Here is a 14250-nt window from a genome sequence, read left to right on the forward strand (position 1 = left end):
TCACCTCTTTCTCAATTTACTCTTCCTGACAACAGATAGTAAGTACTTCCCCAATCTCCTTAAATAAGTGATTTCATACAAAATATTAGAAGAGTAGAAATGATCAATCATAATTGTTCAGCATTGGATTGTGTGAAATAAGTAAACTGTAAACTACACTCTAGAAATTATTTATGCAATGTAGTCATTAATTGAAGGACAAATGAAGTGTAGGACAGAATCCTCATTTCTGGCCTCATGCACACAAATATGGTTAGTTCAATTTTGGCATTTGTTTTGGCATTATAATTTTGTTTGGCCAAAGAAAGCACATAAATATAATAAAGAATTTTTAACAACTAATGATGGCTTACATGAAGAGGTAAGATAAAGGAAATTCACATTTTGCTAATAGCTTTGATTAGTACAGCTCTACCATTATAATTAAAGAACTCAATCATGAATAGACACAGTCAACCAATCTTTCTTCAGTATAATAAAGTTAAGATTTTTACTAATTCTGCGAATAGAAGAGAAGGAGGAAGCAGCATTAAAAGGAAGAAGGCAGAGTAGTTTTCTTTTAAAAAAATAGAAAGAAAGAAGCACAATATTAAATAAAGTTGAGATTTTGAGTGATTCTGTGAATGATTGAATGTGGTTCACATGATATGAGAGTGGTGATGAATGAGGAAGAGACTCACCCGCCTGAGAACGACATTGAAACTGCACGAGAAGACTCCATCGCGTTTGTTCTCTCTGCTGAACTAACCACTGGATGAACAACAACACAACCGAGGGTCAATTTATAAGCACCATATAACAAAAATCAATATCCAATGAACAAACCAAAACCAGAAAAAGATAACCAGATGTGAGAAAGAAAAAGTTGGCTAAAGAAGAAAGCATGTTGGTATGATCCAGTAAGTGAGTAAGCTGCCAAATCTTGAAAATTTAGCTAACACATATTTTTCAATCCTCCCCTCCCCCCCCCCAATAAGATAATTAAATCAGTGGTCGAACCGAAATGAAGAAAGCATGCCCAGACAAGGGCTCTATTTGGAATGCTTCATTCCAGTTCCACAACAAGGTATCATTATTATTGAGGAGACCTTTCAGGAGGTAAACTGGATTAGAAGTTTCTGTTTTTTCTCTCTAAACTTGTTTTCTTTGCGAAGTGACGAAGTCCTTCAAACAAAAATGAACTTGCTGAGCATTAACTAAATCATGGTGAGCATAAAACCAACAGAAAATGAGAATAATTCCATAAAACAATTAAGTGTCCCTTCAGAAATCCTTGGTACGTGACTATATGTACCTAGAATCAGTAGATAGCATAGCACAAACATTGTTTTTCTTAGATAGCATTGAAGAACAAATAGGCAATGCATAGAACAATATGGTAAATCCATTGAGTAGTTTAATTTAAAAAACTCAAAAGCAATACTTTATATAAGCCAAAAGAACCAACCATAGAATCAAAAGAACCACCCTCGTCATATGACACAGTGATGTCTTCCATTTGCAAGGCATCAAAGAACACGAACCTGTGAGTCAATCACAATCAAAGAAAATTATCAGTTATGTAGAAATGTGAAATAGAAAAAGAAAAGGGTTATGAGCAGCAAGAAGATCACAAAATGACAGTATTTAACTATTTATAGACAACTGCAACTCTGCAAGTGAAAAATCTAGGACATTTGAATTAAATTAAATAAATTAAAATTAAATTGAATTGAATTGGATGCCAGAAAGAAACTTGCTGGAACACTACCACTACAACCCTCTTGTACTCTACTAAAATCAAATGAATGTCAGAAACAAACTTGCTTGACATTTGACAACTATGCATATCAAACCTGTTTATATTATTATATATTACACAGTTTAAATTATTATGAATTACCTTGACAAAGATAAAGATGAATCTATCCCTTTTAACTATCTCCTCCAATGAGAATGCAGAAGCTTTCCAAAGAGTCACGAGACCCCCAGCAGCTCCTAACGAATGAACAAACTCCATTTCATACTGAAGATGCAAAATTCCTCAATGACTTCTCTCTGGATTGGTCAAGTTTTGTTTCTCGTAATAATACTATCTCAAGAGAGAAATCCGAAATCACAAAGTGGAGAAGAGGCAAAATCTCGATGCACAAAACCAGAACCAGAAATCAAAAATCTGTGAGAACCTGGAGGCAGCGTTGAAAACAAGAACCAGATACGAAATCAGAGAACATAAATCACGAACCAGATGTGAAAGATTGAAGGAGAGGAGCAAGAATGAGGCGATTGCCAACCGAAAAGTCGAAAACACCATTGTTGAAGCTGGAAAAATCATCTTAGCAGTGAGAGCAGAGAAAGTTTCAGGTGGGTGGTTGTGTAAATAAATGAACCAAAAGCTTCGAATGTGGGTGGTTGGAGGGATTAAATAGATGGAGAAGAAGAATTATAATGGGTTAAAACTATCAAAAGTATGCTCAAAAGTTCAGTTTTCCTCCAAAAGTAACATTAGATACCAGAGAAGATGGAAAAAACATGAAAAGTAGGGTTCATTTAGTGTACACAAGAAAATCCTTGTGTAAGGTTGCACCACCCTAGATTTACCTGTTGTAGTAGGTTACTTCCGGGTTAATTTTTTTAACTAATTATTTAATCTGGTTTAACCCACCACCACCAAATCCTAATTAATTTTTTTTAATTAGGGATATTTACCAGTGCTGGCAGATTCGTTACTAAAGCCAGCGCTTCAATGTCGATTATATTATATTCGTTACTGAAGCTTTTTGGATCATTGAAATCTTTGTTTTGGTTTATGGTGTGATTAAGGGTACTGCTGTGTATTAGAGAAGTTTTTTTTTTAGTCAAGGCGTATTAGAGAAGTTGAAAGAAGGGAGTTGCAACTGTTGAGCACTTGCTTGAATTTGTGGGTTGATTGGGGTTTCTACTCATTTGCTGGAAACCCATCCCATAGCTTTCTTTTCGTGGAGCATGACCCAAAAATTTATTCATGTTGATTTAACAAGACTAAACACATAGGCCAAATGACTTGCAACTTATTGTTGGTGGTGAAAAGGGTGGGTTGCAGAAAACAATCATCTTCAAAATCAAACCAGAGCCCCAAAACCCAGAATCACCACCCATAAAACCCAGAAAACGCAGATCGAAACACACCAAACACAAAACCCCCAAAACACAGATTTGTCATTTTTCAGATCTGAAGCCAAACTTCGCAGCTCCTCCTTCGTTGTTCACATCTGAAGTCAGATCATCTCCTTTCTCTTCAAATCCGGCCAAATCCGCTTCTTTCCGAGTTGGCGTTTTGGGGTTTTTTGGTGGTTGGGGGTGGCGGTGGCGCCGCAACGTGGTTGAGCTTGGGAGTGGCGGCACGTTTTTGGGATGTTGGAGGAAAAGAAGAGATCATTAGATTTGGCACCCCAACCATTAGAAATGTCACCCCACTTACGGAAACTCAGTTTCCGAAATATTTCGGAAATAAGGTTTCCGAAGCACTTTTTTACTCAAAAGTGTGGTTTTTTACTCAAAAGTGTGGTGTTAGATGTATTTTGAACTAAAAATCACGAATTAATTTCGGAATCTAAGATTCCGAAATAATTCGGAACTTGAAAATCCAAAAATTAGGGGTGTGAAATCTAATGGTTGGGGTGGCAAATCTAGCTCTCAAAAGAAGATGGTGGAGATGTTGGAGGAAAGAAGATGAAAATAAAGAAAGAAGATGAAGATACGTTTTTAATCTGGATAACTGTAGTTGCAGATAATTTCATCTATTTTTAGTTAGGGATATTTTAAAATTAATTAGGATTTGGTGGTGGTGGGTTAAAAGAGATTAGATAATTAGTTAAAAAAATTAACCTGGAAAGTAACATACTATAACAGGTAAATTTAGGGTGGTGCAACATTACACAAATTTTTTCTTGTGTACACTAAATGAACCCATGAAAAGTAATCTGAAAAGTAAAAAAGCAGTTAAAAGGCAAATAAAGTTTAAAAACCAACGCATTCATGCTCAGGAAAGTAGAAAAAAGGGCTAAAAAATCAGATAAAACAACAAAAAGTACCCCAAATCATGACCTTATGGTGCACCAACACACATGCTATAAAACTCTCCTAGTGAACAGTAGCAAGAAACTTCTCCCTTTGTAGTGTTTATAGATTATAATTAAGATCATAATGTAAGTTTTAAACATGAAAACCAGCAAAGAACAATTAATATTTAATTGTTTTGGCTGCATTCAATCTAGTAGGACAAATTCAAAGCTGGAAAATACCCACAAAGAATAGAATTGAACTCAATCAAACATGTCAAGCAGCTTTTCTAAACAGAATAGTAATGATTCGTGTACAACTGCACTTTGTAGATGTCCCGAGTGAGATAGGAAGATAAGAGAGATGAGTAATGAATGTGGTATATGATATGATTTGATAACAAGAGAGACATAGAAAAAAATTGAGGTGTTTGAAGGGTGTTTATATATGTTGTTTGATATCATTACTGTGCTGCTGCCAAAGAGTATCAGATAGATAGGAATAAAAAAGGTAGCAATTAGGTGAATGTTATGGTGGGTTAGTGACTTAGGTGGTGTTGGTGCACAAGCTAATAAGGACCACAAGAAATTAGCAAAAAAAAATCTAAATCCCATAAATATTTTTTTTTTAAAATATAAATCCCATAAATAATGAGCGGGTGTAAATAAGTTAGGGTAAGTTACTACTTTATCCTCCTCCCATTTTACCATTATATCCCTTAGTATTTTTTATTTTTTGCATGATTACCATTATACCCTTCCACCTCATTCCTTTTCCTCTCTCCCATGAAACCCCACCCCACGACCACTGCATCTCTCCCTCTCTCGCCGGCGCTGACTACTCCGTCGTGGGTTCTGCTTCTTCAGACCGACGACGGCCACCGAATTCGAGTCACTTCCCCACTCACTCTTGATTGCACTCCATTCTCTCACCTTTGTATTCTCCACATTCACACTGTCTTCTCTTCTGGTAGTTCGAGGACCTTCTGCTTGTGGTTGCCATCGCCGTATCGTTCGATTCGGTAAGTTTTTCTTCGTTCGTGTTCAATGCATTCAAACCTAAATTCACTTCCTACGTATTCGGATTTTGAGACCAATTTCTAGGGTTTAACTCATTTATCTTGTGATTGTGCTTTGAATGCTCTAATACAAGATCAGCCCGAAAAACCATGTTATTCTTGAGGCTTTATATATCTATCGATTGCACCATGTATTGGTTAACTATAAGAATTTTCAGTCCAGTAAGTTAGAAAGAGGATGGATTTGGCGTTTGGTACTTGGTTTTGGGGAAGAAAACGACCATGGTAACAGAATCCTATGCATGCCACACACGCATGAATTGAGTTCATCAATGAGCTTCTTTTCGTTGATTTCAATATGGAGCAAGGTTCAGATAACTAGAATTATTAAAATCACCAATTTCCTCTAACTACTTTAGATTAGTGTTTTATGGTTAATTGGCACATTCTGATAGATGTCTTCTTTGGGAACTTTATGTTTATCTTAGCTTTCTTCTTTATGGTCAAGAAGATGTTTCTTTTTTTTTTTTGGTCAAAGGATCATGGATCCGAAATCATTGATGAAAGGCCTAAGCCCAAAGATTACAACATACTGATCCCACACAGCCCAAAAGATAAAGAAAACTAAACAAGGCTCTGCCAGTAGTTGCTAAAGACGACAAGGCATGGGGAACCAGGACAAAAGGGGAGCAAAAACAAGGTGAAAAGGGAAAAACAAGGGGAAAAGAGAGACTCAAGCCACCTACACTACACGCTACACACTTACCCCAATAGCAGGGGAATCTCTTTACTGCATGCACTATTATTGGTGTACATCATAACTATGCCAACACATAGACCACTACCCAAAACAAAAAACAGAGATAGAATGCAGTAACCTTGACTCTCCTTCCTCCCCATGAACCTAAGCCCCTCCTCCATCTTGGGCTGTTCTTCTCCTTATCCTGTATTCCTGAGAGTGTTGCTTGTCCCTGCTTAAAGCTGATCTTAGCTCATTTGGTGGGTTCCAGGACCAAGAGGAAGGCAGCTTACCATGGAGGGCTAAGTTAGCAAGAGTATGAGCACTATGATTGTCGCTTCTTCCCGTCCAGGTAAATCCCCAGTTGGGGTATTCTGCCTTCCAAGTGAAAATATCTTCAATTATGTGTTTAATTGAACCCACTTGTCTCCTTCTCAAACACACCTCTATTAATTGTAAGTTATCTGATTCAAACAGGACTTTTTCCATTTTCATGTTTGCTGCCATGAGAGTTGCTTCTCGAAGGGCTAGAGCTTCTGCAATGAGAGGTTTTGATGTGTACAAGCGTTTGGTGTAGCCACAGGTAAGGTCTCCTCTTTCATCCCTTAACAAGTAACTAGCCATGGCTTTATGCTGCTGCATATTCAGACCAGCATCTGAATTACATTTGAGGAACCCCGGAGGTGGTCTTCTCCATTGGTATGTCCTCTTGACTGAAGGGCGGGTTCCAGTGATCCCCTGATCTGGAATAGGAGTCTCCGATCTGCTCTCTCTGAGTGCAATCTGAATCTTTTGTAAGCAAAAGGTTGGGCTGGGGCGTATACCTCTGAACACAGCTTCGTTCCTCATTTTCCAAATCTCCCATAAGGAGAGACTCAAGTAAGCAGCAGCTTCCTCCACTCCTTCCCCTCTTTGAGCTAAGGCTTGGAATCTCCCTTCAAGCCAAGCGGTAAAAGGCTCAATTAAGCCTCCAGCCATATCTAGTTGGAGCAAACCCCCAAACCACACCGGTCTCACCCATTGACACTGGAGGAGACAGTGGTTCACATCTTCCTCTGCTTGATCACAGATCGGGCATTTTCCATCAGTAGCACAACCCCTTCTCCTCAGGTTTCCTTTGAGCGGGATGGCGTTGTGGCATAGTTTCCAAAGGAAGTGTTTCACTTTGTTTGAGACTTTTGCTTTCTAGATCGAACTCCACAAGAATTTAGAGGGATTGTTCGACGTTGTGGCTCTAGCTTCATTAGGATCTTTATTCTTTCTGCACTGTTTGTATCCAGATATATATACTGCTGATGTATTTTCCATATCTCATACTGTTACGGGCCCATCCTCCAGGCCCAAAATTACCAGTCTATGTAAGACAGAAGAAAGATGCAGTGCACTTAATTCTGTTACTGATTTGGATACCTAGCACATACTTGAAATGAAGAAGGAACAATTGCTTAACATCCCTTTAATTTTACAGAAAAAGGGAACAATATGTTTGTTTGAAGAATGATTAATAAATTATACGTTAGGAATCTCATGAATCTATCACCATCGAATTATATAGATTTTATTTTTGGTTTGATGTATAGAACAGGAGAAGATATGGAGAATAGTTTCTAGAGTCTTGAGTTATGGAGTACTGTTTAAGTTGTGAATAAATTGTATTTATGAAGTTATGGTTGAGATTTGAGATGAAATTTTCAATGTGATGTAGTTCAGATGCACAAGTAGTCAAGTAGGAACTGAAATAGTAATTATGCGTATAATAATTTTCCTAACAGGTTCATAGATGCTACCAAGTTTTAGCTTTTAAACCTTGTAATCAAAGGGATAGAAAAAAAGGGGCATGATAGAGAATGAGACTATTGCCGCCAATTTTAACTTTGTGGAAGCATTAATAAGTTGTTAATACTTTTATCCATGCCAATTTGGGGTTTATTGACAATCAAGATCACTTCAGCTCAAAAGCACTTATCTGTGCAGGTGCAATGACCTTTTGCTTGTACTCATGATTTCATGTTATTTCAAGATCTTTCTTGTTGCCATGATGGTAATGTCTACAATGAAGTGATCCAAGTTGGTTCTTTCTGTTTTTTGTTGATCACTTCTTGTCTATGATGTGTTTGTTAAAAGCTAAGCTATCTCTTTAATGTTCAAGTATGTGTATCCTGTAGGTCAGGGAGTTTCCATCGTCTGTGATCTTCATTATTGAATTATTTTGTTTATCATCTAATGCAGTGGCATTTCTCCCTTCCCCATATTACCATTATATCCCTTTGTATTTTTAATCTTTTGCATGATTACCATTACACCCCTCGACCTCATCCCTTGACCTGAAGCTCAAATCGGTTATGTCTCATTCCCCTTGTTCAATCAACCCATTTCTTCCTCTTCCATCAAACCCCACAACCAGTGCAACAAAAATGGATCTTTGGCCTAGCTAGCATCTCTCCTCTCGAAATGGATCGATTTCTCTGGAGGCATGATACAAGACCTCGACGAAGTTGATCCGCTCGGAGAAACGGTGTCTCGTTATGTTTCTGTTCATAGCGTTCGAACGAAGACGATGAACGCTCTTCCGTAACCGTTTTTCTTCTTCTTCAGCTTCAGCTTTTGCTTTGCAAGTAAGATTCGCGTGTTTTTCGTGCTTACTCTACGATTTCTCTGCTACTCTTAACTCTTCGGAAGGTTTTGAAACCCTAGAAATTTCGTTCTTGACGCTCAGTTCGAGAAAATATGAGGAATTTGTTTTATTTTGCTGAGATTTTGTTTTACATTGGATGACCGTTATAATTTTCTTTTTATGATTCAATTTTAAACAGCACTCCTACTGCACTGCATATAATAATGCAGTGAATACGTGATGGAATGAAAGTAATGAACTTCATATCTATATCATTAATAAAACAATAAAAAGTATGATGAGGTCTGCATTTGAGTTTGAGCTCCACAACGGAAGTTTATGGCTTCTTGTTGTACGATGGTATACTAAATGGAGAGGAAGCATATGAAATTTTTAATCTATAAGAAGATCCATGCACTATCTAGTTTTGTGGCTTCAATAGCATGGAAAGCTTCTCTTGCAAATGTCTCAATAAAAATGACTTCTATTCATCAACCTGAGAAATGAATATTTATTTTGAGTTTCAAATTAAGCTGCACCATTTGAACCTATGACAGTCAAATGAATTGAATAAATTTTTATCCTATTTTTCTAACTTGTTCTAATTTTTATCCTAGTTGCATTTTCTTTGAAATCCTGATTTTCTCCCCTGATATTCTTGACAACTGTTTGTAGAAAGGGTAGATACTACTGTTCAGAACTTCAGAGCTGAATTTGGAGATCTGCATGTGTGGGTACCTACCTCCTCTTAACTAAATGTGACTGGGTCCATTTAGTTATATGTTAATGAGATTGTTTAATAACTGAAGTGTGATTGTGATCTGACAGTGCCTCAAGGAATATGTTGTTGTACAAGCTCTTCTTATCTCCTTCTGCTCATTCTGTAGGTTGCCTCCGTAGCAGCTCTTTAACTTTTTTTTTTAATCTCCATTATGCATCAAGATGTTGTTGTGGTTCCCTCTTAAATTCTACAAATTATAATAAAATTGTTTGGGTTGCTCTTCAGCCATTGGATTGTGCTAGTTGAATTTCTTTGATACTAGAAAATTTTATATTCTTGGTGTTTATGCTGTAAAACAAATTTGGAATTGTACGAAATGTGCATATGATTTGATACTAAAGAATCAGACAACTTGTTTATTTTCATGTTGCCATGCATTTGTGAAACTTAATATGAGATACAAGGTTCATGTAAAATGAGAATTTTAAGAAAGCTAGTCATGGTTAATGCATTATATGCTTGTGGTGAATTAAATGTATTATTTGGTTACCACAATAGAAAGTAAAATGATTGATAGTGAATCAAAGTAAAATGTCACAAGCCTTATTAATGGTAATAAAGCCTTATTAATGGTAATAAAGAATGATAGTATATATAATCTATAGAATGATAGTATATGCTACTCCATCTAAAAATTAATGGAACTAAAACACTAAATTATTTGACTCAAGCATCACGTACTCAAACTACAGAACATAAGGCTACATCTCAATTTTTCATCTCCATCAAACCCACCCTCTGAGGCTGTATAGGAATGCATGAAAGAGGACATTCAATGGTTAATACTAAATTCACTTGAATTGTAAATTAATAACTGGACATGTTGAATTCACTTTGAAACATGACAATATGTCAATTAAAAACTGTAAGTTTGAATTGCAACCCTATCAAAGTTTCTCTAAAATCTGTGTTGCACGGGTACTGGTACGGTATTGGGTACGCGGTACGCGATTTTTGAAAAAACAGGGGTACGGGTACGTTAGATATATGTATATTTTTTTAAATATAATATATAATAAAATATACATAATATTTAAATATAAATAAATTATGGAACAAAAAGGCAAAACGTCGTCGTTTTGAGCCCAGAAAAAAAAAAGGCAAAACGTCGTCGTTTTGAGCCCAGGAACCATTTTTTTTTTTTTGGAACGGGTAGGTACCGGGTACGTACCCACAGCGTATGCGTACCGGGTACGTACCCGGTACGGGTACGCGGCCAAAACAGCCGTACCCATGCAACAGAGTCTAAAATGAATTATTTTTCGCAATTCTACTAGTCCAGAAAAAGGAAGAGCTAAAGGAATAGAAATAATACCTGAAACAAGAAAAATTTGCAATGATCATTTGACAGTGACTGAGAGGACTTAATAATATGATGAAGATCTATATCCATGAGTTCATAGACCAAGTAGACATCCTTGAAACTTGTTCTCTGGGTCGGCATCATGACATCTCTCATTCTCAAAGCAATCACATTCTCATGCTGAATGTGTCTAAGCAGCTTCAGCTCCCTTAGAGTTCTCATACCTGGCCAACTAGTGACTATGTCTCTGAACTTCATATCCAGGATCCACTATTGCTTGCAGGACCATGCTATGTTTCTTCTCATAGTCAAGCCACACTTCCTTATGAGGTTCTGTGGAAGCTAAACACATTGATGTCTGTAACATCAACTACACCACAGCAATTTGGGAGGCCTTGTAGTTTCTCAAAAGGCATCTCTGCATGCATGGTAATGAGGCTTTCTACCCCCTCCCCAACCAATGAAACTTCTTGATTGTAATACCAATACTGAATAGCACATTGTCTTCAGACAACAATGGCAAAAACAAACAGATCACCCAGCAATATACCAAAGTAAACAAATTAATAACAACACACAAAGACTCAAGCAATGCAGCACTTGTCTAATCACACAACTCAACAATCCAGCCAAAGGTTATTTATCATACTCTACTTCTCATTAGATGAATTCACAACTCCAATCTACTACATGTTCAGTTGTTCACTATCACACACAAACATATAGAAATGAACTGCTAGAAACAGAATAGAAATCATGTATAGATGTATATGAATCAATTGAGAAGCTACTAGTGAAATCTACCGGTAAAGAATGGAATCCAAAATTGACAACATTTTCCACAAATCACTAAGCACAAATGCCAAACCCTAGTGTCAGTTGACAGTTGTTGATGACAAAATCAAACTCGAGTATAAGCACCAGCACCGTCACCAGAATCATCACTAAGCATGGGGCCATAGGGGGATTCATAGTCATCAACACCTTCATCGGTTCTCCTCAGAGCGGCATAGAAGCACGCCAAAGCAGCGCTGACGAGGAAGGAGAGGAAAACGTTGAGCCAGATCACGATAATGCAGTCGTCGAGTGTGAGGAGGCCGAAGAGTGTGACAGGGGGATCAGCGGCGTCGCGGGAGAAGAGGAAGTTCCAGGTGGCGAGGAGGGCGGCGACGAGGAGGAGGGCGAAGGGGTGGTAGACGAGGCTGAGGGCGAGGGCGAAGAGGAGAAGGAAGCGCGTGAGGTTGAGGGAGATGCGCGTGGTGGCTTCGGAGAGGGAGGATGGGAGGGAGATGGCGGAGAGAGATATGCTGGGATTTTTCTTTTTTTTTTTGAAATTAGGTCAAATTAGATTTTCCCAAAATAAGATTAAAGAAAGAAGGGGTATAATGGTAATGATGCTAGAGTGAGAAAAGAGGAAGGGATATAAAAGCAATATGGAGAGGGATAAAAATGTAACTTACTATGATAATTCTCAGCCGCACAATTTTTTTAGGCTTTTAATTTATTTTTTCCCTATTTAATTGTGGCTAGAACTTGTTGTGTAAAAGGTGGTGTAGCTACACCACCTAAGTGACTAACGCACCAGAACATTTTCTGTTGCCTCACCAGGAAGAGGCTTGTTTCCTGCGCTTTCTTTCCCTTAATTCAATCCTTCTTTTTTCTAAAAAATTAATATATATATATATATATATATATTAGAAAATAATTATATAACTTATCTTTTGTTGACATGTGTTTCCTAATTCCAAAACACATCTTGAAACTGAATTTTAAAAGATTTGTCATAATTATCTAAAATTTAAACAAACACACATAATTACATTCATGATTAATTGAAACTAGTAAGAATGATTGTAATAGACATTGCCTACAATAGGTGTACATAGATATTTAATTGTAGAACCAGCTTTTCTACCTTCAAGAATACGCATATGCACAAGTCGGGAAAAATTTATTATGGTCATCTAAAAACTTGTGCCAAGTTACACCAAGAACTTTTGACCCACTATAACAGGTTTTTTTTTTTTAAATCAAAATTCATATTTTCTTAATTAAACATTTATTTTTAATAAATATTTTCAAAATGTTTTTTTTTTCCTTAATCTGTTCTTCTTCTCTCTCCCTTCTTCACCATATGTTATTGTCCATTTCATATCAAACCCAGCAAATTTTCAGATCAAACCCAAAACACAACACAACAAAAGCTGCATAATTTACCATCCAACAATCAAACCCAGAAATGAGAAAACCAAAATAAACCCACAAATAAGGTCTTAATCTTTTGGATCTGCGACTTCCATTCACCAATATTCATCACCCTAAACCCACCAAGATCATCTTCGTCACCGACACCTCTATTTTCTTCTTCTTCTCTCAGATCTAGTTTCCTTTCTTTTTTTTCACCTTCTTCTATCACTTCCCAAACTCCACCACCTCCTTCTTTGCCTCTATTCTTCCACCGCCGACTTCAACCACCACTGCCCCATCGCCCAAGCCACAACCCCCTCTGGTGAACAACCACCACTGCCCACCTCTGGTGAAAACCACCATAAACCCATAAACCCAGATCTGGAAAAAATCACCAAACCCATTCTCCTAGCCACCGCAACCTTCCCCCCTCCCCGTCGCAAAAACCTTATCTGCACGCCGGCGAGTGAGAACACGCCGGCGACGACCACCATGCTGCAACGGTGCCCCCTCTCGCTCTCTCCATCTCACTGGTCTCTCCTCTGTGCTGAGTTTTGGGATTTTATTGGAATTTAGTCACTTGGTTTTCAGTTTTATGGATTGAGGAATCATTGTTGCAACGGTTTATGGGTTTATGGTGGTTTCTCAGCGATTTTGTGGTGTGGGTGCGAAACAAGAATCAATTTTGCTGCTCCTGGGAACAAGATCTGGTTTTTTCTCTGCAACTCAGATCTGGTTCTTCATTCCCCTGGTCTGAGTTCAGGTGAGTGAGGAGAGGGAGGAGATCAGGGCCAAAGGGTGAGATGGGAATTTCTGATGTGTTGGAGGGCCACTGAGAAGGTTGGGAGAGGGAGATTAGTGAGCACGGTTGATGACTGGTGATGGTTGGGGTGGTGGGATGATGGAGGAGGAAGAAGAATTTAAGATGTTTATGGGTTGTGTTTCTGGATGCAGCAATGTTTGGGTTTTAATTAATGGGTTAATAATTAACGTAATCTTTCATTAATTAGTTTACTAATATATATGTTTTTTTATTTTAAAAAAAAAACCTGCTAAACTTACTATCATAGATCAAAAGTGTTTGGTGTAACTTTGCACAAGTTTTTAGATGACCATAATAAATTAAGGTGATAGTCTGATTGATACCATCGACTAAACTCCCACTACAGAAAAATGATCAAGAATGACTACTCTAGTCTCTACCACAAAAAGACGAATGTACATATGTTTGTCATATTGCTAAATTTTTTTAATATTCGAATAATTTTATGATTTAATCCGTGCATGAAAATTAAGTATATTTAATATTGATATATTTTGGAAGAATAATTTCTTGAAAGAGACCTACATATCTAATGTGATATATTTGAGTGTCAGAGTTTTTTTATGCAAAAATAAGAAAAGGGGATGCACGCGAGTACTTCCAAGGAGATCACTCATCCTAATATTATTATCGACTAAGCATACTTAATTATGAAGCTCTAATGAAATCCAATGTATTAGTGCAGATATGATCACATATATAATCAATCACATGGCTGTCGGCCATGAGATAAACAAAGATAATGATATATTTTAAAATCCAAGT

At 37.3% G+C, this 14250-nt stretch overlaps 1 protein-coding gene and 1 pseudogene across 1 annotated transcript; one reads left to right on the forward strand and one right to left on the reverse strand.

Annotated features, from left to right (window-relative positions):
* The first annotated feature begins 5415 nt into the window (after positions 1–5415).
* Positions 5416–7869, forward strand: LOC130745958 (uncharacterized; annotated as a pseudogene).
* A 2676-nt stretch (positions 7870–10545) lies between these two features.
* Positions 10546–11805, reverse strand: LOC130749541 (PRA1 family protein D-like; the record flags this gene model as incomplete). The annotated part of the gene is made up of 1 exon (XM_057602917.1): positions 10546–11805. A coding segment is annotated over one exon (429 nt), but the record flags the coding sequence as incomplete, so codon positions are not given.
* Positions 11806–14250: the final 2445 nt, after the last annotated feature.

Source organism: Lotus japonicus, chromosome 1 (assembly GCF_012489685.1).
Source record: "Lotus japonicus ecotype B-129 chromosome 1, LjGifu_v1.2".
Classification (NCBI taxonomy): domain Eukaryota; kingdom Viridiplantae; phylum Streptophyta; class Magnoliopsida; order Fabales; family Fabaceae; genus Lotus; species Lotus japonicus.